We start from the raw sequence: 27,298 nt of genomic DNA, 5'->3' as shown, positions 1-27,298 counted from the left end.
GCTCAGCTGTGCTCGCGTGCTTTCTCCCGCTGAGCTGTAGTGTAGCAGATCGGCCGTCATAAATTCAGGTAGCTGTCAGTCACCGACAGCGACACAGGTGCAGGACTGAATTTCAAATATTTATTCTAAACTGTCTCTACATGGAACCCCACCTAGGTACATGAAGATTCTGCCAATGCAAACACAGCGTGCGACTCACGCAGCTTGTCAGAAACAAGTGATTGATATTTCTGTGTTGAGAGCAAACTGTCACAGGAGGCAGCAGACCACATCTCTCTCTCTCTCACACACTCTCTCTCTCTCTCCGTTTGTCAGGCCAACACACTCAACTGCTCCAAGACAAAAGCAGCAACGTAACGGTGGAGACGCGCAGTGATTAATTACCCAGTAATACACTGCATATAATGTGTTTTTTCACGCACTTGGGATGCGAGTCCCTGCATGAGTTTGTTCAAACAATTTTAAGAAGGATCATGTTTTTCATTAAAAAAATAAATAAATAAATAAGGAGAACAACATGTACGCGGCTAACTGTCAGCACAACATGAAGTCAAATCTCATGTATTTGTCAATCTTTCCAGGAGGGCCTGTTGGAGTGCAGGGGCTTTGTTGTTCTTCTTCTGTCTCCATGGTAACAGGACTCAACGACCACCTGTTGATCTACTTGTTCTGCAGGACTGCAGGTTGAGTTGAGTAAAGTAATGTTGACACTACTTTACTGCAGCAATGCGTTTGGGGGGGGCTGGTGCTCAGGCCAGAGGAGAGGGAACCCTTCGCAAAAATATTATCTTCGTTGGGACGGATCGTAAACATTTCAAAATTAGAGGCAGTGAAACACAAAATGCCTTTTAATGTGTCTATTGTGAGACAAAGAAGCTTAATAATTCTATTTAACATCACTTCAGTGGAATTTCTGAGGTGGTTTTCTTGGAATTTAAACAGTGGCATGGGGGTCACAGCACATGCTAATAAACGTAGCAACACTGGGGTTTGAAAGAGTCTGAGTAAACTTTGTGTTGACCTGTCTGAGGAGCCGCTGGACCACTGCTCACATGGCTTGAGGAGAGGAGTGGGAGGGGCCACGGCAGTGCAGGTCGCGATACGGTTCTCACAAGAACTCAAATAAATGCCACGTCAAATACCAAAAATATATTTGGGTGGAACTTGAATAAGGGCTCCAGAAGGGGCACATGTGATCTCCACAGAGAGAGAGCTCGAGCACCACTAGGAGTCTATCTGTCCCTGTGACATGCATGATGTAAACGCCGATATTTGCCGATATTGAAGCTCAATTTAGAGTAAAATGACTTAAAATAGCGAAAACATTTTTAAAAATCCCAGAGCAAATCCCAGAGACATATTTTAGCGTCGTCACTAGGCGAAACAAAGTATGAATAAACATAGTAATGACATACAATAAAGTGCTTCATACTCGTCGAGGAGATCTAGTCCAGCAAGTGAACCGAGTCAGGTTCATCACGTACTGTCTTGCTTGTGCGTAGTACTACCGTCCCTCCTCCACTTTTCTATTGACTTCAGTTGTTTTAAAGTGATGGACCAATCCAGTGTCAGTCCCGGTGAAGTGATCACATGTGCGTCACCCTGACCTGTGAACTGTCAGCAGCGGCGGCGGCCGGAGCGAGTGTTGATATTGAACACAGGTCTGTGGACAAGAGGGACACGGTGGCGTGACCGAGTGCATCCTGCGAGCGGTGGCACCAGCTCTGTTGTCACAACAGTCGGCAGATGATCCTCGCTGATATGGAGTCCAGAGTTCTGCTGCCGGGAAGCTCGGCCCATTGCATCCAAAAATACCAGTGAACCGAAGCCTGCGATCAAAACACCTGTCAGCAGGTGACACGGCAACACCTGAAGTTGCCAAGTGGCTTTTCATGTTGCGAGGAAAGTCCTCACAAAATCAGTCCATTGTAACGTGTCGCAAGTTGGGCGGAAGCCCCCCCTCCCCGCCACCATGGCCTCTCTTTGCTCATGCAAATGTCCACCACAGACATCCGGGTGTGGTCAGGCCGGGGAGCCACCAGGTGATGATGGAGGGCTGGAATTTGTTACAGCATCTGCCGAGTCTCAGCATTTGAATCCCCATTTGCTTCCCGATGTAAAGTCTCTCCTAAACAAATGGCGTCCTGCGACTGGACCTCCTCTCCGCCAGTCAGCGTCTGTGCGCATCATTTGTCTGGTATTTTCATAGACATTTCCTTCTTTGACAGCCTGCATCGGACGCAGAGCAGAGCCCATCCACCAAGCCAGTGGTGTTGTTGACTCACAACATCCATGAGAACACGACCTGGACGGGGAGGTTTCCCAACAACAGACATGCTTCATCTGCTAATATTTGGACCTGATCAGTATCAGCGCTCACCTTGACATTGTCACGGCCTTCTATTGCTCCAGCGCCACCTAGCCTCAGCATCAACGCGTGTTGGGACAGACCCGAATGGACCTTGGTTCACCGAAACCCTGACTTGAATTAAGGTTAAAAACCAAACATTTTGGAGCTGAAAAACAACTTTTTTTCTCGGTAGCAACTGATGTTAGCAATTAGCATCCATCGTGTGTATTATTGTAATTGGAGGATTGTTTACATGAATGCAATCTTAATTTGGAGAAGGAAAGCAGGGCTCTTGTGCTGGAGTTCACCGTGTGGGTGGTCTGCGTCGCAGCCTCACCGTAGAGCACGGACCCTTTTGCTGGGTCTCGACCCGGGAGCTGAGGAACACGCGGCGCGGCAGGATCTTTGTGTTGTCGCCTGCAGACGGAAACACTTAGCGTGTGTAGCGGCGGCTGGAGACACAGCCGGGGAAAACAAAAAACACTTCTGTCTCAACAGCAGGAACATCTGAACTGCGCAATTCGTCGCTTCAGTCGTCCAGCGAGGGTCAGGTTTCCTCTGTCATGGGCTGAAAGAGCCGACGGGATCTGTTTATTTGGAATAATAATTCTACACCAGCTGCTCCAGTCTCTATTTGGATAAGTTCTAGCTAAAGGGTTTGACCTGGATGTAATTCATGATGTGCTACAGGGGAGCGATTACAGCCCCGGCTCGGACGCCTCGCTGACACCACTGCCAGGAGCCAGGCCTTAAATTTAATGTGCGTGTGGGCTGCAGAGGCGGCGGCGGCTGCTGCGTCACGATGCCCAGCGAGGATTTCCAACTGTCACCAGGCGACCTCGCTCCGGCCCTCGCTCGCACCTCGCAGCAGATCAGCTTTATATCCGCTGTAAAGCTGTCGTCTCGCCGTAAACAGAGCAAGTGGCAAGCACTTTCCCCGACGCCTGCGCTGCCTCACAGGCCTGTCACCAGGAGGAGGAGGAGGAGGAGGAGCCCTGCTGCCGAACACTGTCAGTCATCTTGAGTTTTCACACCGAGAAATGCATGGAAGAAACTCAAGTGAACACCAGATTTGGTCAGCAAGTAAAGTGTTCAGTACCACTGCACGCAGTTCTCTGTTAAAGCAGCTGGTGACAAAAACATCCCTTCACTTTTCATCCTTTACTGGCTCATTGTATTCATGTGGCCCACGTGAGTTCAGTGAGAAGTGATCATGTCCAAACGTGTCTGGACAACTACCTGGCATTTCAACAATTATTTCAAGTTAAAAATGACAAAAAAGAAATGTAAAAGGTATTTTTAAATAAAGTGCCCTCACATCTTACTTAGATTTAACTTTTTCTGTCATTCATATTTAAATAAAATGCAATTGAATATTTTTACATGATTTAAATATATAGAAATATTTGTACTATAATTTTAAAATGGTTACTTGAATAGACCGAGTCATAAGCAGCGCCGTAAGCTGTGGGAGGAAACTTGAGTGTCTAGAGGAGAAAACATTCTTTGATCTTCAGCCAAATACAGTTCATCTTTAATCCTACATAATTTGTCATTTGATGAAAGCAATGAGCTTATCATTAATAGGTTTGATCATTAATTGCAATTAATCTCATTTTAATATTTGACAGCAGAACGAGTTTTTTGTAAACACAAGCTTGAATATCAGGCGAGAGCGTTGCTTCATCGTCCGTCAGTGGACACTCTCCAGCTGCCTGGAAGTTTTATGACTGTAGAGCGCAGCATGATTCATTGAAGCAGATCTGTCTGTCAATAACATCAGGTGTTTATCAGCCCAATAAAGGCCAAAACACCTGAGTTATCAAACACACATCACCAGTCCTGGACCACTGCGCTGCGCTCCTGTTCCCCAGCACCAGTCTCCTGCAGTTGAGGCTGCTCAACTCAGTGTTCTGGGAGTTTGAGGCGTTGTTTTTGGACCATGTTGTGCGGCCAGACAGCCATCAGACCCTTTACTGCCCGGCATCTATCATGTTGGTGTGGAGTCGCACTGGACACCTAGAAGGAGAAACTCACCCCTGGAGGAGAGCGTCCCGAGACACGTTGCAGCTCTCCAGCCAGGATCAAGTCCGGCGCCAGAACCCGACTGGCTTGTGTTCAGCCACCACTCACCCCTCTCTGCGGAAGATGGTTCTGAAGCAGTCGGCCAGACTCTTGTAGCTGTTGGGGTCGCTGCTGCCCCTCTGGATCTGGAACCTGCAATTACAAGCCGATGATGAAAGCCTGTTCTGATATTAAACGTGGATCTAATTCTGCATCATTTCATCTAATGACTCCATGGTGCGGCTCCCATTATCGTCATCATTCAGAGAGAACAAGCAGATTGTGGTCATTAAACAGCTCATTTCCTCCCCTGTATCCCGTCTGTCCTGAGCCCAGATGAGAGAGCCCCAACTCCAACGTTTACTTAAGCCAACCCTTCCAAATACACGCCGCCTCCGCGTGACCAGCGTCCGGGGAGACAAGTGTCACAGCTCTTCAGTTACATTTCCAATAAGAAGGAGGCCGTGTCAGTTGCACAGCAAACATGGCGCTGCAGAGCGCTGGAACCAAGCCCACAGAGCCGGGTGTGAACCTCAGCCAGGTGTGGAAGAACAAACTAAAGGGGCCTGTTACAGATGAAAGGTTTGGACAGAACTTTCTCATAGTGGAGCACAGGGGCGTCCAGGTCCGGGTTTGAGGGACTCGTCCCAGTCAAGCATGAATACATCCAAACATACAGTCAATAAAAAGAAGAAGAAGAAGAAAAGTCCTAACTCAGTTACGTTCCTCATGAGACATCACGTCTTCTGAGCAGATTTTGAAAAAACACTTTTGCCTTTGTCTTGCAATGTTTACTCTCTCATTAGTGGCGGGACTTTAACAAGTAAATTACAATTAATTACAACAAAAAAACAGGTTAAAATATTAAATTAAATTAAATTTAATGGAACAGTGTGCTCTCCAGACAACAGTGAACCTTCGTCAGTGCAGGAGTTCCTGCTCCACTGATGCAGCAGACACATGGCAGCTAGGATGAGAACAACAACAACAAACATGGAGGAATCCTCCCTGAACCAAAGCAAACTAAAGTTTGCTTTGGTTCAGTGACCAGGGTTTCCACCACACTCTGAATGGACTTCGAATTCTTATAAAATTGAAATTATTATTCATATATATATATAGATATATATATATATATATATGTGTGTGTGTGTGTCAACAGTATCGAGGCTTCAGAGCACAGTTCTGTAAACAACTACAGTATGAAGTTGTTGTGTGTTTTGTGTCACCGAAGAGCGTGATGTCTGACGTGTCATGAATGGCTCAATAAACCAGTATTATTACGACGATGTCTCTCATCATGAATGGAGCACGCGAGCAACAAAAATATCAATATTTCTTGGTGAAAACTGACCGGTTATTTCCTGTAAATGAGCTGGAATGCGTTGCGATTGGGATGGCACCATTCCAACAGTCAAAAAGGAAACATTCCCCGACGGGAAGGTGAAGCTGAGACAGAAACATCATGTGTCGTCAACAGCCAGGTCGCAGGGTCAGCAGTAAGTCGTCCATGCGGGTGCCTGATGGGGCCATAAAGAGAGGCCGGGCCCCCCCCGGGGGGGGGACGGGGGAGTCCGGCAGCCTTTCATATAGCCAGCAGCTCAGCATCATGGAGGGGCGTCTCTCCCAGCCTCTCGCTGGACTCCCTGATAGCTTGTAACCCTTTCTGAAACCCAGTTAAAACAGCATAATAAATGGATGTCTGACACCGTATTAAAAGGAAGAAGAAAAGAGGGACGGGATGGTGGAGCGAGGGGCGCTGAGGGGACCAGGAGATTTAAGACTTCTGGGGCTTGTAAACAAATTCAAATCAGCCTTAATGAAAGGCACATGACGGTCAGGTCAGGTCCGGTCTGCTATCGGCCCCGGTCCTGAGAGAGCAGCTCTGCGGTCCGGCTCCAGTCCCATAACTGACCCCGGGGTCACCTCATTTCCTCACGGCCCTCTTGGACCCCGCCATAAACGGCAGGGACCGAGGGGTGAGGCGCAGGGAGCGGGAGATCATAGGGGAAGCAGAGGAGCTGGTGGCGCTGCCAGGCCCCGAGCGAGGAAGCGGCTAATGGCACCGCGCTGAAGAAGGCAGCAGCCTGGACGACGGCATGTTCACACCAGACCGGAAGTTTGAAAGGAGTGAAAAACACAGGAGGAGGAGGAGGAGGAGGCCGAGCGACGGGTCTCCTCTGACTGACAGACCATGACAACAGTCCCTCTGCTTTCCCACCATACCCCCATCACACTTTCCCTGTGTTTATGTTTTACAGGCCCCGAGCTGCCGAGGTGAGGGTGAGGAGGAGGGCAGGCCGGTGCTGCCGTCAGACCCGCTCCGTCCCACCTCCCACACCAGTAAAAGGCAATCTGAAGCCCGCCAGAGAGCTAAATGAGGGAGAGGTGCGAGGAAAAAGGCAGCCTTTTCTTTACCTTTTTATAGGAAAGCTTGGGGTAATGAGCCCCCTCCCCCCGGCACCCGCACAAAACGGTGGGCTGAAACATGTCACCTGAAGACGTGAGGCTTCAAACCACTGCGGTAGTCAGGGTTACATGGTTACAGGTTTTGAGGCCACAGCACCTCACATGAAGTGAGCCCCGAGTTGGTCCCAACACCAGGTACTGGAACAGATGGATCGGGTCGCAGCTACACCTGAACAGCTCGACAGCCAAGCCTGCTCGATCAGATCGGATCAAGCAACTGCCCTGCGAACCGTGGGGTCTCAGGTCACATGCTTGCCTGCAGTTCCAGCACCTCCACAGAGGACTCAGTGAAGTATGAGTAAGACTTCTTCATACATCTCGCAGCGCTTCCCAAGGCGAGAAAATACGCTGAGTAAGAGCAGTGCTTTGACTAAACAACAGGAACCTACATGTCTACAGGGGCCAGAAGTTCAACTCTCCTCATGGAAAGAAGTGGGTCTCATACTACTGTTTGGACTACAAACACTCAGCGCAGTATTCCGACTATCACGTGTGGGCGACTCTTTCTAAAGGGGGCACTATATACTGTGTATACTGGATCTATGGCGACGGCCATCACTGTCACCAGAGCAGCTCGTATGTGGAAATAATAATGTGAAAAGAGGACTGTTTGGAGAGGGAATAATAGAAGAAAAGTATCAAGAAAATGGCCTGTACATGACTGAATGAAGGGCATTGAAAGATGCTGAAATTCTGATTCTAAATACTTGGAAGAGAAAAGGTTTAAAATAATAAAAAATATCAAACAATTGAGAGTACTGTACAGAGGGCAATATAAAGAGTAATGATGTTGTTGTCAGAGCAGCTGAAAACACAAAACAATGGAAGACTTCTGCGTGATAGGTCACATGCCTTCCACGTCTGAGCACAGGTGAGAGCTGAACATCAAAAACACACCACAGTCTTGTGTTTGCTAACACGGTTAACACTCAGCCATGTTTGCTCCGGTCCCAGTCCGCCTCGGTCCTCATGTGAGCAGCGCTGCCAGCAGCTGGGTACTTTCAGTTCACTTCCAGAAGCGGAAGACGATGAAGCGTGTGATGGAGAGACAGAAAGTGAAAGCCCATCTCTGACATGTCCAAAGAGTCGATGCTTTGACGTGGCTGCTTCCCAAATGTGAAGTGGACCAGGCTCAGCAGCACCACAGCCAGAGTGGACCTGCGAGATGATCCCGGTCATGAGGGAGGCTGTGAAAGTGTCTCAAGGCAGCGACAACCTCGCAGCAATGGAGTCTGACGGAGAGAGATAAAACTGTGGGGATGCTGGGAGGAGTTCACCTCTCCAGATGTCTGCTCATATACCATGACCCCAGAGGAGGGAGAGAGGACGGGCACGAGACGGAGGAGCAGGAAGAGCCCAGGGTAAAACTGCAGCACAGACGGAGGGGGGCGTCTGAAGCGCACCTCACTCTACACACAAGGAGGGAGCGCTTTGATGAGAAAGGGACGTTCAAATGTAGCTTAAAACAAACCACAATGAAATATGAGGAAAAAGAGGATGATGATTGTCGGAATATTGGGGGGCCACCTTTGGAAAACTATACTCCTATATGTATAAATATATACATAGATACTAAACAAATTAACAAAAGTATGAGTCAAACAGTCAAAAATACTAAATATATTGTATATAATGTAGTGCTTATTCATTTGTTCATATATATATATGTATATATATATATATATATAATACATACATATATAAAATAAAAACTAAATAATATAAGCCCGAATGAGTAAGCCTGACATTAAAATAAAATAAATGTATTTATAATTTTTGGTTTTTATTTTAGAAAATAAAATACAATCAAAATAAAACTTTCATCAAAGTATCATCTACTGGAATGCTTTGTGGCGCTTGATGGAGCAAGTCTGTTATTGGGAAAGCAAATGTTTACAGAGTGTTTTGGAAGGGAGCAGTTGTGAGGAGGCGCAGCCAGTGTTCCAGCGAAATCAAAGCAAACAATGGCTGCGCTCTGTAATTAGCCGGCTGGAACACTGATAATGACGAAGCAGGGCGCGCACGCTGACGTGCGACGCTTCTGCACGTCCATCCCAGCCGGGATCGGAGCACTGTGAGATTCATTACTGACAGCTGCTGGCGCAACATCTGCGTCCGTGAGCTGCGCTTGTTTCCCTGGTGCTGCTCACCTGGCGTGAAGAGACTGTCGCAGGGAAGGAAGCCTCGGCGTCTTCACTCACGCTCAGGATCTCTGCCACAGCTTCGGCCTCTGGCCTCCTCCACGTCTCAGGTGAGCGGGTGGATGGTCAGCCAGGCCTCTGCTCGCCCACAAGCTTGGCGTCCACGTGGCAGGGACCCGTTTCTGAGCGTATTCCTCCTGTGATGTGGAGTCAAACACCGGCCTGCCAACAGTCCCGGGGAGGCACTGGTACAGTCCCACGTCAACACCTCTGTTTCCAGAAAGGTTTGAGAGGCTGCGGACCTTTGCTGGCTCCGAGGCAGCGTGAGGCTAAAGCTAACCGTGGTGGAGGTGGAGGCACTGGTTCACCGGTTAGTTCCTTCATATTATGGAGTCAAGGGAAAAGTTTTCCGAGCCACTCAGCTTCCTCCCAACACGCTGTGTCGCCCTCCTTCACTTAAGTGGTATAAGTTCTTCTGCTGTGACTCACACGGTCCAGCATTACTGCCTCTTTATGAGAGTCGTCTGAAACCGGCTTTCTCTTGAATTCATTATTCATACAGTTAACTTGATGTGTAAAGTATGAATGAAGAAAGTTATTGGCTTGGTCACCGAATTAGTTAAAGTCGCGGTAGCGCTGTGTTTGAAGTGAACGAGCTTGAACTACAGGGAGAACAAGGAAAGAAACTAATGGACTCCAATTTATTTTCATTGACTTGTTTTGGGGACGGGTCTGACATTGTTTAGCGCATATAATAACCCTGAAATACATTTTAAAAAAATTCAATACATGTTTTAAATAGGGAATTTGAAGTGGAAGTAAACAATACTTGACAACGCAACAACAACTCAATGAAAAGTGTGTTCGGCAAGTCAGAAAACATTTAGAAAAATCAGTCAGTATTAAAATTTGAAGGAAAAATGTGACATAAAATAATGAGAAGTGCAGCTATTCTAAATGAATTTGGCACAATAACTGATAAATAATAATAAAAGCTATTTTCTGACGCCGATGGACACGTGGTGTTGCTGCAGGCTGTGACGCAGGAGCGACGCTGCACACGCTGCGTGTGTCGTGTGAATGAAGTCCTGCCCCGCAGCCTCACAGCGCCGCGGGGGTCAGGGGCCAGCTTGACCTGCCGGCTCTTTACAAGCCGAGATCAGGTGTCAGGCTGCTCCTGCTTTGTGCCCTGCTGCGCACCGGGGTTCACCGAGCCGCCGGGGGCAAGCCGGGGTCCCACCGCCCGCAGGACATCCTTGGCCCTCAGCGAGGCAGGACGTCATCTGTCACAGGCCTCATCAAAGATCACGCCTGCTGAGAGTGAAGGGAGCTGAGGTTGCCATGGAAACCCCTGCACGCCAAAGGCCCGCGGACAGCTTTTTCCAATCAGACATGTGCAGGGACTCGGACGTGACGCGAGACTCAAATGAGTGCAGCCTCCAAAACACCCTCCGACTCGTGAGAAGTGTGACACCAGTATTTTGGAAACAAAGTTTTCATTCCTTTAAAAGGGTTTTTATGAATGTTGATATTTTTAAAAGAAGTATGAGATTAAAAAGAGACTTTTTTGGCCATTTTAATTCTCATTTTTAATTCTCATATTTCCCCCCTCACTTCTTCAATATCATTTTCACTGAATTTATTAGGTTATTAATAATAATAAGTGTTACTAATAACGTTGTTCTTAAGTTATTATCCATTATTAATTATTATTAATTAATGTATTATTTTGTAGTCATTTGTATTTTACTATAGACATTTTTCTATGAATATATTTAGTTATTGGTATTGAAATTTACTTTGTGTTTTTCACCCCTGAAAGTTTAATTCTTCGAATTACATTGAATTAATTTTACTGTAAGTTGTAGTTATAAAAATACATTTTGTTTCACAAAGGTATAATAATAATAATGTTCTTTCTATTATGATTAGCAGTAGTATTTTAAATAAAAGCCTTATTTTGCAATAATTCTTCTACATTGAATAATTAATTTGCCAGACAAGATTGAAGCACATTCATTTTATCTTAACTTGTCTTAACCATATTTTTCTGAGAAATGCATTCAATTGAAAATTTGAATGAGTCATACTTTTTCAGCCCTTTTTTTTCTTCCAAAGAGCAAATTTGCAATTTAATTGAATTTAATTTAGATATTATTTGGACCATTTCCATTGTACCAGCAGATGACGTTTTTTCCGACTTGTGTACGGTAAAAGAAACACGCATCTAAGCGGCTTGTTTTGGAGCCTGTGGCAGACAGAAGGCGTGGCTCCGGTTCTGGTTGAGGTTGTGTGCGGAAGCGTGACAGGAAGTTGCCTTCTCAGACGCGCGTGAGGGAGGAGCTCCATGTAACTGGATCTCAACATGAAGGGAAAGGCAGACTCTCTAATGAGAGGAGGAACCTGATGGGAGTCAGATGGGGCCCCGAGCGAGCGGCCCCCTGCAGACAGCGCCGCCCGACACCCTTTGTTACCTCCAAGTGAGCTGAGACCGGCCCATGAACCATGTAACTAGGTGGTTTCCAGGTTAATGAAAAGCTGTAACTTGGGTCTCACTGTCTCCCTCTGCTCCAATGACCACACCCCCCGAGACAGCAGCCAATGAGCAGCCAGGGAGTGGGTCCGCGCGAATTAGCTCTTCACTCTGTGTGAAGTGTGCCACATTGGTTTACTGTGTTTACTAGTGAAAGTGAGCGGATGCTGCTTCTGTTTGCTCTCGCCACCCTGTTTCCATCCATAAACTTGAAATCACCACATTGGAAACGTAAACACCCCTTCAAACACTAAGGCGTCTCTGAGACACCGGAGGAGGTGGGGTCTATCTTGGGGTCTTGTTCACGAGTCAGGGGCTGCCACCCAAAGAAAGAAGGGCGAGGACAGTGAGAGTGGAATCTTACGGCAAAGTTTTTTAAAGTGACGGGAACGCGACTTCTCTGAGTTGGACTTGGCTCCTCCCGCTGGGGTCACAGGTCTGGGGACGGACACGTCTCCTGTGCTTTGGAAGTTCTGGTGTCAAAACACAAGACGAGGTGGACAGAACAAGAGGCATTTTTAAAGAGCGATGAAAGCAGCAGTAAGTCAGATTGATAGATGGTCACCTCCGCAGGGGTCCTCAGATGTGAGACAGATGTATGCTGCTGGTGGAGGTGCGCACCGGCGCCACCTGCTGCTTAATTACAAGAGAAGGAAAACGGAGACGCCTATGTGTCTTTTCTGTTCTAGCTGGCTTTGAAAGCTTCATGAATGAAAACATGAAGAATGTGACCTGAATATTGATGCGTAGGAGAAGCTCCAAGCCCAGGCCCTGTTTGGAGCGGCGTCTCGTGATTTGTCTGACTCATCGCAGAGACACAGGGTCAAAGGAACATCCTCTAACGCGGGTGTTCCACTGGTTTGAGCCTGATCTTCGGCTTGAAGACCAGACCTTCGTCACTATCGACCACCTCACGCGCTCACGCTCCCAAGATGAAACATTTCGGAGGCTACTCTAGAGGACTTTTTTGTCTTGGGAGACGCAGGAGTGAGGCGACCCAGTCTCACTCCCATGGTGTGATATACTGAGGGGCGGAGCCTGAGCTGCGGGGGAGACGTTCAGATGTTGCTTCCATTACATAGCCTCTCATGTGGCTCTCCTCCTCACAGGAAGTCACCGTGAGTGAAACACAGGGTTGTTTGAGGGGCTCTCAATAGTCAGGTGATGCTGGAGCTGCCACTTCCAGAACATCTCCAACACTGGATACACAGGAAACAAAACACAACACCACGAGGTGCGACGTGAGTGACGCGTGAGGTCATGAAGCGCCGTCCCAGTCCTGAGTCACTGCTGACTTTACAGTGGAGGGCACTGAGAACCAAGTGGCAGAGTCGAGGGTGAGACATGGGACTGGGAGGGACTCGCACCCTGGACCGGAGCAGCAGCAGCGACGTTACAGAAGCCACCAAACGAAAAGCTCTCTTTGCTTAGACTCAGAATCCAGTAGGTTAAAATAAAGTGAAGCTCAGTGAAGACAGAGGACGTTCTCACCGCACACGGCCATGTGGCAGCGCGAGCCGAATCACACGCGGCTCGTGAGACATCATCAAACAAGGGCTTTCCTCCGGCCCTCCAACTTTGATGTCTCATCTGACGCCAGGCCCTGCTGTCGCTTTTTCAAATGGATACCTCATGTCAGAGAGACGTTGGCTGACGCTAATCAATCGAGCGGTGGGAAGGTAAACGCCACCTGAGAAGGCCCAGCTGCGCGACAGCTAACCACCGACCCGTCATTCCTGAGGATGAGCCGTTACTTATGTGAATTAATAAACCGTCAAGCAGCGGCGGCGTTTTCTGGACTCATTATCTCGGCTACCTGAGGTGCTCCCTCCACACCCGCCGCCGCCGCCAGTCGTAAATCTCAGGTCAGCGCGGGAGAGAGACAAACCCCGGCGTGGAGGTGCGGGTAAACAGCGGTTCCCAGCCGCATTTTCTCAGGTTGAAAGCTCCTTCCCTTTGGAAAATGAGCCTGTAACCAAAAGCCTTTGATTCTGAGCTGGTGGGGAAAAAAAGGGCAAATTTACTCCAGTTGTCGATCAATTTGGAGCAGTGGACATTAAAGCGAGAGCCGGTGCCTAATAAGAGCCATGCCTGAGAGAGAAGGAGCGCGAGCAGAGGTGTGTCTGAGTCGCGGCTCCAAACTTCCTGCTCATAGATTTCAGCTCCCTCACTCTCCCAATTAGCCGCAGTGTTCGCCGGCTTTATGAAGCAGCGCGCCGCGGACGTCTCCGCGCTTCCGTCGACGTGAGGCCGCGTTTCCCCGCACTGGAAACCTCGGGCCAGGAGATAAAAGTGTCGCCTTTAAGAGCAGCTTTTAGCAGCCTTTAAAGCGGGACGTTACCGAGAAAGCGGCGCGTGCACTCTTCACCCTGACCCAGTGTGAGGACAGGCCCGGCGCGAGACTTACCTGCAATAAACCCCTTTACCTTCCACGCCGTAAATCACAGCGTGGCCCTTCAAAGTATCACGTATCCACTCGTACGACGCTGCTCACTTTTATCTCCACATTTCCCTCTCAGTGTTCCCGAGGTGGCACGGCCTTCAAAGTGAGACCTGGCTTTTTTTTGGAGCTGCGGGTAATTTATTCAGCCAGAAAGTGCCGCAGTAAATGACAGAAAAAGCCGTGCAATTTACTGACAGGTAGTGAAAAGTGGGGCGGGGGGGCTGAGTCAGAGGTCTTGGCTCGGCCTGTGAGCGACTATAAAGGTTTAGTGGAAGCCCACGACCTGTTTATGGCCGGCTGGGACACTGCGGCGTGAGTAACCGAGACTGGCGCTCGCAGATGAAATGGCCAACACTTTGCTGCTCATGCACTTCCAAAACAGATGCTCTTGTACCGAGCCTGGGTTCAGCTGCCACGGTTCAGCGGCTGCAGTCAGACGGCCCAAACGTCTGCAGACAGGAGGCCAGAGAAACCTGATCAAAACCCCAGTCCAGGCGGGGGGGTCACCTGGCAACACAGCAGCGCGAGGTGTTCAGCCGAGTTCAGGCGTGCTCAGCTTGAATGGTGACCTGATCTGGACAGGGGTTTGGGATGGAGGGCGCCAGGGTGGGGACGCTCAGGCCGAGGCTTTCAACTGTGGATGGGGCAGCGACTCCCAGAGCAGGATCCTCCAGTGTTTGTGACTCGGTTTGCAGATGGGAACAGCCTGGTCCATGTGGCACCGCCCACATGTCGGACAAGATCCAGGACTATATGTGGGGAAGCACCGGCCTAGATGGTCAACACCAAGCTGGGCAGGTCACCACTTCAAAGGTCATCAACAGCAGTGGTGAACATCGCGCTGTTGATGTTAGTGAAGATCAAGACCAGTATCAGGGGCCCGTGAAGAAGAAATGACGTTCTCCTGGGGTGGAGAGGTCCCAGTGAGACCTGCCACTAGGGGTCGGTTTCCATGGAGAATTGGGGCTGAATGACATGCACCAGAGACTAGAGAAGGCTGAGCACTTCACGCCATGTAAACTCATCACCAGATCTGTGACCGTCACCTGTTCATCGTCTCTTCCTGGAAATGTATTTCAGCGTCCCACACATTTGGGGTTTCTGATGCATCTGAGCTCATGAACGTGTCCCACTCTGTTGGCCACTAAGAACAATTGTTGCTTTTTAATCCCTGCTATTCCCACAGGAGCTGAATTTAAATGGAACAAGCGTTGACCTACCTCGTCTTCACGACGTCGAGAGGATGCATCAGGCAGATTTCCACAAGACCTGCAGAGGACACAGAAAAAACCTTTCCATGAACAGAAAACATGCTCTCGACAGCCTCATCCGCCTGCTGTCAGCTGCTATGACTCGGTGCTGGTCGTGAGTCCCGCTCGAAGCCATGAGTGAAGTCTGAGCGGTACTGGGCTGCGGGGACTGTAGCGGCTCTAAGGACACGTTCCGCACCCGACTCCCATTGGAGCGTCACGTCTCCCACGTACGGTCATTCTCTCCGGCTTCAGCGACAGCAGCCAGCGACCGTAACAGCCACGCAGAGCCGAGATGGCATCCTCTGGACGGATGCAGCTGATCAGCGCGGCGCTCGCTAACCATGATCATGACCATGATCATCTGGGCCTTTCACTGATCATCGTCGTTCAGAATCCCAACTCGCTGGAACGCCCTGCGTGTGTGTGCACAGCTGCCCGCTCCAATTGAAACCTATTGTCTATAAAAGAGTGCGAGTCTTCTGGGGTTTTTCCAGGGAAGTAGTTAGCGTGTAACCCACCACAGAAAGTGGCCTTTCATACGGCCGCGCTCTCATTCACATGCGGCAGCACCAGGCTTCTGGAGGCTAACGCTCGGCTAATGGCTTTCATAACCTCGCCACAAAAATGACTCATTTGCGCTTAATGAGTCGGCGGTTCTGCCGTCTGATTGGACGCGGCGAGCGAGCCCAAACCGGCTCTTCTGGTCTGTGCAAACAAAACAGCGAGGAGGGTGACCAAAGTGAACAAAGTAACTGCTCACTGGAAGTGTGCATTGTGACTTGTCAGTCTGCGGGTCCAGCGACTCCTCGACATTCCTCCACATGTCAAAAATGTCCTCCTCAGGAAACAGGACTCTGATGTTTATCTGAACATGACTGTCTTGGCTCTCAGCTGAACTCATCGTGGCTTCGCTGCCGGCACCTTGTTATCAGTCGCCCTCCTGTCATTGAGCCTTCCACCGTTACAGTTATTATCAGCTGGTTTAATGAGGCATCCGAGCAGGTTTGACTCACAGACAGCCGTCACCTCAAATAACTCATGGAGCCTTGTGATAGGAAAAGCTGCAGCGTCGGTTCTGGAAGGATTCTGCGCGAGCAGAGCTTCGACCGTGGAGTTACGAGCCCAGTCGTTCCAACTGTCCACTCCACCTGCTTTAATTTTAAATGAAGGATTCATTCTACCACACGCAAGACGTTTGATCGTTCACCGAGCACATGTCCAACGATGTCCAGCACATCGTGACTGGCTGACGTACAGGCTTGACGTCCAACCAGGAAGTAGCCGCTGGCTCATTCCCTCAGGGCGAAAAGTTAATTCATTGGCGCACTTTTTTGTTGCTACAAATGAGAATAAAAAGTATTTTTCTTGGTGCGTAATTGTCAATTAAGAAGTTCATTTGGAAAACCCGTGCGTGCCAGCCAATCACGACGGGTGTGTTGTATCAGACCAGGAAGTACAACGCATGCTTGGCAAACAAGCTGCCTGACAGATGCCATAAATAATTTAGAAAGAGCCACTGAATGAAGTGAAAAGTTTCGACGTCACCGCTGGAACACGTACGATGAGTGGACATTTTCGACCGACATCGTCCAACAGACGCTGGAATACTAGCTACCTGATGGGCACACGGCAGTGAGAGCTGACCAGAGCTGAGAGAGTTGAAATAACTTTGATACACTGTATCGGCATTTGACTCATTTAAAATCATGAATACCGGCGCAGATAATCGGCCATGCCGATAATTGTTTGGCCACTAATAATCTGGAGCCATAGTCAGCGAGGCAGAGCACGGGTTGGAAACAGTCCGGACCCTGATCCTAAAACATCCATTTTTTTGTTGGTTAAAAAGTCACATGGGCAACAGAGGAGACGTGACAGTTGGCAGGCAACAGATTAGGAGAGGTGTGATGTGGTGACTGTCGTGAAGCCAATGTCATCGGGAAGGAACTGAGAACAAGAAACAATGGCATCAAGAGAAAACATGGTGCCAGGGTGAGGACGCTCAGGCCGAGGCTTTCAACTGTGGATGGGGCAGCGACTCCCAGAGCAGGATCCTCCAGTGTTTGTGACTCGGTTTGCAGATGGGTACAGCCTGGTCCATACGTGAGCGGACATGAAGCCGCCAGCGCGTTGTAGCCGTGTTAAGCAGGGAGTGGTTTGGGGCGTGGCTTCAGCCAGGACTTCATTATGGATGGACAGAAAGAAGAAAAGCCCTCTTCCAGCCAGGAGTGATGAAATCCATCTGCGTCCTTCACTTCAACCATAGGGGCCTCATCGTAAAAGAGGGATCACAGGAAGGCTCAGGAGCGCAGCCTTCCAAAATGCTTCATTAACTTTGAAAGTCGCCATTCGTTAACACTCTTTATTAATGAGGCTGATTCGCAGATTGGCGCAGCCTGCTGCGGTGTCACGCCGCCCGCCCGCCTGCTCTGCAGAGGACGGCAGTTGCAGAGGGATTAGCCGATGACAAGGCTGAATGCAAAAGTAAATTTCTGTTTATTTTAGCGGCGTCTAACGCCCATGTTGACGAGACACCTTAGAAACAGCTGATGGCAGATGAGAGAACAGGCTTCAGGCTTCGCCAGAAAAAATAAACAAGTGAAAGTGCAGGAGCCTAATCCTGCGCTGACCTCCGCGTGACATGCCGCGCGCAGATCGCCGTCCAAAAAAAGCTTAGCAGGAGTGACAGCCCATTGAAATCGATGAAGGCCTCGATTATAAAACTAAAGTGTGAGGATTTGGGCAGGAATCCGGGACGAAAAGAAGAGATGAGAAACAAGAGTGCTGTGTCATGACATTCGGAAATAAATAAGAGGCGGGAGAGGGTGTTGTCTTCTCAGGAGCGATGACAGAAGCACAATAGCTGTCCTCTGTCACGAAACTCTTCAGTTTGCTTCACCTATTCTCCTCCAAGAAAATAAAACCAAGGTTGCACCAGCACAGTGGGATGTGACTGCAACAAGAGTGAGTGCAAAAGTGCCCTCAGTACCATGTTTCTGGAGCCAGCAAACATGTGCACTGCACGTATCGATGACCTGCTATTCACATTTACACTCTGCTCGTAAAAAAACTCTGACATTCAGACAACCATAGCTACGTGTTTGTTTTAATGAGGAGACTAGTAAATAACTCGATTCAAATTGAGGTTGAAGTTATTAAAAATAATGATGTGGATTAGCAGCTGATATTCAAACGCAATAGAAATGAATTGAAAAGAGTCTTCTCCGCAGGGTGTCGGGACTCTCTCTCAGATACTGGAAGAGAAGCTCCATCATCCGATAGAGACTGGTGGAGGGAAACTGTGGGGTGTAACAAATCCAGTCTGAATAGCAGTGATGGGTTTATGAGGCTTCATGAAACAGTCTCCTCATTTTCAGAGCCCCGTAGGTGGCGCTCTCTTCTCTAAAATCCTTGGATTATTTGTATCGTTTCTCTGAAACCTCACATTGTTCTTTGACCAACAGCGCCACCCACTGAGCTCTGAAAATGAGAAGCCTCACCAGCACATCGCTGCTGCCCCCACGACCCCTGACCTCAAGTTAGTAGAAGAAAATGGGATGGATGGGCTGAAAATGAAAACATGAAACCACCCCAACTATGTTCGAGGCATTTATATTGTATGGTGTTATCAACATAGAAATGACTATAAATATGTCCCAAATAATGAATCTGAACAGAGCATCATGCCAATGTTCAATTTTCCAACAGGTGTGATGTGCATCTCTGTGCTTAGTTCAAATGCAACTGCTAATAATTAAATGCAAAAGAGAATCTTTGTGAAGCTCTGTTGCTGAAGGATCTACCGAGGCAAAATAAACCATTACATGCGCCGCGACTCACCACAACTAGTCGCTTGTGTGGAGCGTAGTTTCAGGGGAGGCCGGCTTCGCCTCACCACTGAAGAACAAGGCCCCGCTGACATCTTGTTGAGTGACGCATGGACACATTCCATTCTGCGCAGGTGCTTTTGTGCCCAGTAATGGTGACAGGGCCCGTCAGTCAGCGGCTCGCTGACACACTCACACATGCTAATGACAAAGGAGTGCCTGGCCCGCCGCCATCCACACACTCCACATGCCGCGCTCACATCACTGGAGCTCAACTGTCCTGTCATGTGTTTCAGCTGATGAAGGTCTGAAAAGTCAGGACAGCGTCTCCAGCGAATACACTGTGGAGTGGATGATGGAGGCCACTGTCTCTTGATTTTCTGCTTCAGTTCTCTTCTCACATCTTTATAAACAACCCACTTTCGTGTCCTATACTGATGCCAAAGGTGTTTCAATGTGTAGTGCTTCAGACGGGGAGCACCACCTACTGACCGACAGGCACGGCTTTAAATAACAACTGTTTCATGGCGAAAGCAGCCTGTGACTTTAGGCGCTGCAGGATACGCCGTGCTTCAGGTGAAAGGCTTTCAGGTCAACATGCGACGCTGAAGGTGCCAGTACAGGGCGCCAAAGTCCACGTTCCCAAGGTCAATATATGACAGGAGTGAGGACGAGTCGGTGTGGAGGAGGTGGTGAAGAGGAGCACCACTGCAGTCACTCTGAACTATGGTCAGTCAGAGAGACAAACACCTTCACGGCTCTCCTCGTTCAGCCATATCACTTCATGATCGTCGAGCCACACTTCCCTGTGACAGCTGTTATCAATCCAGTCGTTTTCCCTGTTATGCTGTGTGTCTTGGCACCACGCTCAAGGTCAAACTCTCCCTCCTTGCCAATTCATTTTCTTGGTAGAGACGTACAAATACGGCCTTTAAATCCTGGAGTCATAGACGAAGCCTACAGGGAGCCCAAGTCTCCGCCCCTTCCTGGTCGCTCCGTGGGACCTAAAATGAATGGACGTGCATGGGGAGATCAACGTTATTTTCTGGTCCACGTTGCCTCGTGCCCTGGATCACACACATGCAGTACCTCGATTGAAATGACATTGTGTAAGTTGTGACTTATTGGCTTGTGGAATCAGATCAAACGTTGCACATATGACGTCACAGCAGAGTCCGACAGCTCTGACGCTAAGGCAGATGCTAACTAAACTACCAAAGGTAGAAGCTAGCAAGCATTCGGTGTCATAGTTAAACACGAACTGTGACCCTGTAGACCGGGGGTCACCATCATTTTAGGGACTGTGAGCGACTCCGAGGTCACTGTGCGACCCAATGGGCTGCCATGGGTCCAGTACACACTTCTGAAATCACGATGATGAAATGATATTCCTCTCAAATACTTGTCTCATTGCTGAGTTTCCACAATAATTCCCAATGGTGGAAGAGAATCAAACGTAATAAGATGGTTATTACATGAAAATGGTTTTTCTTTTTTTTTCCTTTGCCGTCTGCGGGCGCCATGTCGGTGACCCCTGTGTAGTTTGCTACCACGTACAGATCACACAAAACCTAAAGCAGCTCCTGATGCCGGTGGAAACGCAGCGCTCCCACGGCATTAGTTTGTTTCAGTCACACACATCACAAGTGAGATCTATGGCATATGTCAAGCTTGATCAGAGGATAACTTTTATCTGTTCTTATTTCTGAGGAGAAAGTTGATTGGCTTTTCCTCCTCATGGACAGAAGAGGTCCTTTCATATGTGAAACTTCTGCAGTGAAGCATTGATGACAAAGCCCCAGATCGGAGAGTGCGTGAGAGCGCCGTGCTTAATGAAGGACAGCAGAGATACGGTGAGATGATGTCAGATAAAGAATCGCAGAGGAATTTGCTTCAGTTCAACAGGTCACATGAAGCCATCCAGTGGCTGCAAAAATCATTGGTGAAGCGCTGAATCTGCCACCAGTCCGGGTTATCTGATGACTTGTCGGAATCATCATCGTACATCACGCAGATGAGATGCTTATCGGAGTTGCTTTTGGCTGGGGAATGCACAGGCTTGGCTCCCACGCAGACGTGAGAGACAACGGCAACAATAGTGCAGCGGGGGAGTGATTGCTCAACGAGTGCAGGTGTCATCCATCAGGCGCAGACACACACTGTAGTTCCCAGCAGCCACTGGGAGGGAAGCCCGCTCCCGAGTGACAGGCCTGACTCCTGAAGAGTCAGTTCACGCCAGCCGGAGGACGCACACGGCTTCCAGTGAAGAGGCAATTACGACATGGCAGAACCATCCACTGGAAGCAATAAATAACCCCCCGACAACAACACCGTGTCGCAGCACTCCGGGATGAAGAGGTGCGCTGCCGTCAGTTGAGTTCACTGGGGCAGAAAATGACAAGCGGTGCTGTGAAAGTGTGGGAAACTCCGCCACCAGCTCGTCCTGACTGAACCTGCAGGTTCTACCTTGCGCCTTCTCGTCCTCCATTAATACTTTTCAAAACACATCGGGACAGGAATGCTAAACAAACCCGTGTGAGCCGCTGCTCGCCCTCAATTTGTCAACTGACAAAACCGCGGCGATATCCATCAGCGGATGGGCCTCAGCGTGAAGGAGAGAAGGCTGAGCGAAGGAGATCGGCGCAGTGATGAATGCCACCGCGCGTCAGCCGAGATTAGCAACGCAACTCCAGTTCAGTGTTGGCGGAGTCCAAATAGGCAGGGATGGGAAGCGCCGCTCGAGCAGGAACACCAGCATCCAGGCACTGGACTAGGAAGGTCAACAAGGTTCACTGAGGGCGTGTTGATCTATTATGAAACACAATAGGCTCGTGAGCCGCGACAGACACCTCAACTGCCTCACTGGTTTTCCATCACAGTGCAAGCTTCGGACACTGCTATTACGCATGGAGAAGAAAGTCGATGAAATCATCTTACCACTGCTGACCGGCTGAAATACGACGGTGGAGCCTGGATTGTTATCAGAGCAAACAGACGCCTCATCACTTCCAGTGTAATCACATTAAAAACGAAAAGGGTTATAAAACACTTTCACGACGACGACGTACCAACATTAAATCTCCACCAGGCGCAGGAGACGTATAGAGGCAGCGGGTGATCAGTCGATCTGTGGCTGGAAAAGCCCATTTATCGCCGACGCTTGAACGCCAGCCGTTTATTCGCCGCGAACGAAAGCAAATTCCAAATAAGCGAGACTCAATGTGACAGTCTACAGAGTGGAAATTGAGATATTCTTCAAGCCGACTTTGTGGTGGCTGGGAACATCTGGAAAAGGAAGCAGCCGGCGGGGCAAGATCAGGCGGGAGAGAGCCATTAATCACGAATACCACCAATAAGACTTCCTGTCCCGGGAGTGCACTCGTGTCCAGCCTCAATCCCCCCGGCTCTAATTCCGCACTTGAAAACGCTCAGAGGTGCTTAGACAAACAATCGGGGGCCATCTCCAGTGACAGACAGAGACTTGTAAACCGATGCTCCCCACATACGGAGTCATTAAGACGACATACCGCCGCGCTACCGCCGCTCTTCGCACCTCCGAGGCCTCTTTGCTCACAGCCACATGCGCCACCGTTTAGCTGTCAGGCTAACGTTTCTCTTCAGAAACGGTAGCGTGGAACGTGCCGTTCAAAATGTCAAGAACAGAATGAAAAAACCTTGCAACCTATCGATCAAAACACCCGGCAAAAGCTCTTCATGGGAAATCAGAGTTGAAGTAAATGACTTTTCTTCTTCTTCTGTGTTTTTTTTTTAAATGCAGTCAGCGTGAAAATAGAAAACAAAACATACCAAGCATTTCTCCGAAAGCTGTTTGGCATATTTGTACACGCTGAACATGGCCGCATGTTTCCAGTGAAGACACACCCAAAGTCACTCACGGTGTGAGAAATTAAATATTTACTCTTTGCTTGCTTTGGAAGAAGATGCTAAACCGCCACAAACATAATCCTCCTGTTTGACTGCCAACGTCCAACTCAGAGTGAATGTGATCATACATGACGTGCAACACTCCTTGTGGCTACATTGCTATGCTAGCAACAAGCGCGAGGCTCTTTAATGGAGTATATATACATTACAATATTTACAGCCGGACTCTGTCAGAGACGGTCGTGTGAGGCGCCACTTGTACACAAGATTAAATGAGACCTAGCTAGCAACAGAACCTAGCATGAGCATAACCTCACTTGGCACAAAACTCTGCAGGACAAAGATCAAACTGAGATCTAAAGCTCCGCAGTCGGAGAGATTTTGCACGTGTGACAAACGTAGCTGCAACAGTGCTGGGTCTGTCACACGCCAACACGCTGAGGCTAACTGACGGCTACATGACTGTGGGCGGGAGTGTATTCACAAGTCACTCCATCCTCCCCTGTAATAGCTGTGGTCAAAGCTCGACAGTTTAACAGCTAGTGCTTGTTTGTCACAGCGGATTGGAGAGCTTCCTGTATTCATATCACCTGCTGTCAAATGATGAATGAGCTTTCCAGTTGAGTGCGTTCATAGCTATGGATCTTGTGTTCCAACTGTCGCTGCTGGCTATTAGAGGCAGCTGGCGCAAGTCGCTGTCTGTCAACCTGCTGATGAACTCATTTGCAGAAGAGACGTGTGAGTGCGTGTGTGGCCAGGTCGGACGACGGGTTGGCGAGTGATTGACAGCGAGACCGTGCCGACGGTGAAGCCCTCCATCACTGTCACCGACTTCTTCACACCTGTGGTCGTGTTTCTTCTCCTCTACGCCACAGTCGGATGCAAATAGCCGCCGCGGCCGCGCGGAAGTGGGCAACAGCCGGAGAAGAAAAGGGGACAAAAGTGATGCAAAACCTGGTGTAACTGATGTTTGAGAGGAAGTGCTGCGTGTCGGCTGCAGCCCTTTCTTTCACAGCAATGGCTCTTTAAACAAATGCCTTCCAACCCCTGCAGGACACCTGTCACGGTCTGAGCAAACTGCGGTGGACCCTGTAACAAAAGCGGACGGATGGAAAGTATCAGAGGGAGTTGTAGCTATCAAAGCGCTGAGAGCCAAGTTCCGCTCGAATACGAGAACATTACAGGAAGTGGAAGCTAAGCTACAAAAATACAGTGAAAGGAGGGCAACATTGTAACAAGGAGATAATTCTGTCTTTCCAATAGCAATAATAAAGTATTACCACAGAGTGAGTTCATTTATGTCTCATATTTACATTTAAGCTACATATCAATTAAGCAGCTCTAAACTTTAAATTACTGCTAAAGTAAATCTGTGAAATTATTCTGAAAATAAAGGCCTGGCGGCGGGTGAAAAGAAAGCGTGAAACACCAGTCAGAGTGGCAGTGATCTGTAACATCTATAGAAGCCATGTTGCAGGTTCTGACCCTGTTTCCAGCACGACTGAGACGTATGCAGTCAGTCCTGTTTTCATCTCGCTATAGTCACTTTAATCCACAGCAGAGCTTAGGTAACAATGGAGGAATGAGGTGAAGAAACCTGCACCGTTCTACGTGTTTAAAAACAAGTTTGTTGTGTGTTGGTTAAAATCACTTTCATCAACTGTGGAATGCATCAGCAAATATGAGAGTCGAATGTCAATATTCCTGCTCAACCTGGCGTTACTCAGCAGAACACGACAAACGTTACCAGCCTCATGCATGTTACAAGAGCAGGTGTCTCGCCTCGTCGCAGCAGCTCCTCTGCTCCCTCCCGACTCACACCTCCTTTATCACATCCGTGAGTCTCACAGCTCCACTTCCTCTCCTGCATGTGCTCGACACTTCCATTTCCAGGATGCTTCTCTCCTCTCCAAACACCTCCAGACTATCCGAGTCTGGCCATGGTCGCCAGTGAGGACCTGAGCATCTGCCACACCACTGCTGACTCAGCTTCTTGTCTTGGTGTCAGAGCTCCCGTCTCAGCATCCCATTCTTCTGGCCACCACTCTTCCTCCACAGATAACCCCCCGGACAATCGTCCCTTCCCACCTGCCTGCTAGTGATGGGCTGATGAGGCTTCATGAAACAGTGTCCTCATTTCCGCAGCTCAGTCAGTATAAAAAAAGACTTGAAGTTTCATTGAAATGGTGGTTGAAAGCACAGTATTTTAGTCTCTGATAAGGAAGACACCGTGTCATGAAGCTTCATGAAGCCTCATGACCACTGCCTTCACTCTTCACCTCAGTTACTCTCTGTCCATATCTCTGTATGAAGCTCTATCCTCCTGCTCATCCCTCTGCCTGGTCATTATGCTCACCACAGGTCACTATGTCATCAGCAAACATCATGGTCCCTGGCGACGCCTCTCTTACTGCCTCTGCCAGTCAAACTGAATGGACCGAGCGCTGACCCCTGGTGGAATGTCCTGCAGAGGCCTCACAAACTTCACTGCATCTCTCCTCATACAGAACCCGACTCTCCAGGAACTCAGCCACTGGCTTTTCTCTCCATCCTTCCTTCCTTCAACATCCACTGAGCAAGCATCAGGCACGTGCTGCGCTCTCTCTCGGCATGACACCACAGTGCTGCACCTTCCTCACTCCATCACGGTGCGACTCAACTTGAGCCCTACCATCTTGAGCACCTCCTGTGTCCTGACAACGTTAGCACCTTTTCTCCCGCTAGCTTCCATTATCGCCTTGCACTGTCAGGTCAGCGAGTCGCCTGCTGGAGCTACAGACCACTCGGCTGAGACGCCGCTGGGGCCGTGTGGAAGCCACATAGTGAAGTCTAAACTGCCAGAGAAAAACGTGTGTACAATAGGAGAAAAGCTGAACTGTAAAGGTGCTTCTGGATGACACGCCTCACAGGTCTGAACCTGTGTTGCAGGCTGAACTCCAAGTCGGGAATATTAGCACCTTTCATATAGGGGCAGAACACGACGAAATGAGAATTACAGAAGTGACATATTAACCCGGAATTATGACACATTTGTCAGGCATCCCTTTATGTTTATGTGTATTGACTTCCCATTTCTGGGTATGTGCCTTTTAATGTACCGGTATTTCCTCCTTCACATTGTTATTTATTTCCTGATCTATTCATGTATTTGCATCAAAAGCTCCCATCAAAAGTTCACCCAGCGCCAAACAGGGGGAGGAGAGCAGAGCGGGACGGTCCGACAGCGTCAGCAGCGCACGCTGCAGCGCTGAGGGCGCCTCTCTGCCAACAGAGCTGCACCTGTCGTCACATGTCATTACTGTCACCTAGTGGACAGACACTCGCAGGTGATGGAGAGCACACGCATGAGACGCACTGAGAGGAGGAGCGGCTGCCGGTGAGCGAGGATCTTCTCCACTGCTGCACGCGCCTCACCTGAGGCCATAAAAGCTGAGGATAGAGCCAGTCATGGGGAGAGCGTGGCGGCAATGATGCGCTTTTAGTGAGGCAATAAATGCTTTCACGACTTGTTAACACCCGGTGTCTGTGAGGACAGGGTGAAGCTCCGCCACACACAGAAAAGCTCGGACCACTGGTCGGAAGGAACGTGACTCCACCACTGGTTTGTGAGCGGGACTCATGAGAGGAGAAACCCGGGAGGAAGAAGGAAGAACCCTCCTGTGATGTTGACTCATCGGACGCCGCCGAGATGAAGAGTTGAGTTTCACCCTTCCAACTGGGGGTTTGACGGTGTGGACGCTGGGAGCTGCCAACGGTATCTGTGAGTCAGTGTGAGTCAGTGAGGTTAGGAAAGTGGACCAGGCTCCGGTCTGGTGCTGCCTGTTTCAACTTGGTCGGGAGAGAAACCTGCACCACCCCGGCTCCTTGGGGGCCAAGCTGAACACCCCTGCACAAGGAGAAAATAGCCTAGACTAGACTAAACTAGACTAGCGTATATTATACTAGACTCAACTAAACTAAACTAGACTAGAGTACATTATACTAGACTCAACTAACCTAAACTAGATTGGACAAAATTATATTATACTAGACTAGATTATAAATGGACCAGACTAGACTAGACTTGACTAAACTAGACTAGATTAGACTAGACTATATCATACTATACTAGACAACACTAAACCAGACTAGATTAGACTAGACTATATTATACTAGACTTGACTAAACTAAACCAGACTAGATTGGACTAGACTATATTATACTAGACTTGACTAAACCAGACTAGATTAGACTAGACTATATTATACGAGACTGGACTAAACTAAACCAGACTAGATTGGACTAGACTAGATTATACTAGACTTGACTAGATTAGACTGGACTAGACTTTAT

The 27,298-nt window shown here is 48.9% G+C and overlaps 1 protein-coding gene across 1 annotated transcript in view; it reads right to left on the bottom strand.

The window, feature by feature from the left end:
* slc25a21 (solute carrier family 25 member 21) overlaps positions 1–27,298 on the bottom strand; it is an 81,892-nt gene that overhangs the window by 12,229 nt on the left and 42,365 nt on the right. Inside the window, exons 3-4 of the mRNA XM_053844868.1 lie at positions 15,221–15,269; positions 4,484–4,567 (exon numbers count right to left, since the gene is read on the bottom strand). Of these exons, the coding sequence (XP_053700843.1) occupies positions 4,484–4,567; positions 15,221–15,269 (133 nt within the window). The remainder of the gene's footprint in view (positions 1–4,483; positions 4,568–15,220; positions 15,270–27,298) is intronic.

This window comes from Synchiropus splendidus, chromosome 16 (genome assembly GCF_027744825.2).
Source record: "Synchiropus splendidus isolate RoL2022-P1 chromosome 16, RoL_Sspl_1.0, whole genome shotgun sequence".
Classification (NCBI taxonomy): domain Eukaryota; kingdom Metazoa; phylum Chordata; class Actinopteri; order Syngnathiformes; family Callionymidae; genus Synchiropus; species Synchiropus splendidus.
This window is presented reverse-complemented; position numbering and strand designations above follow the sequence as displayed.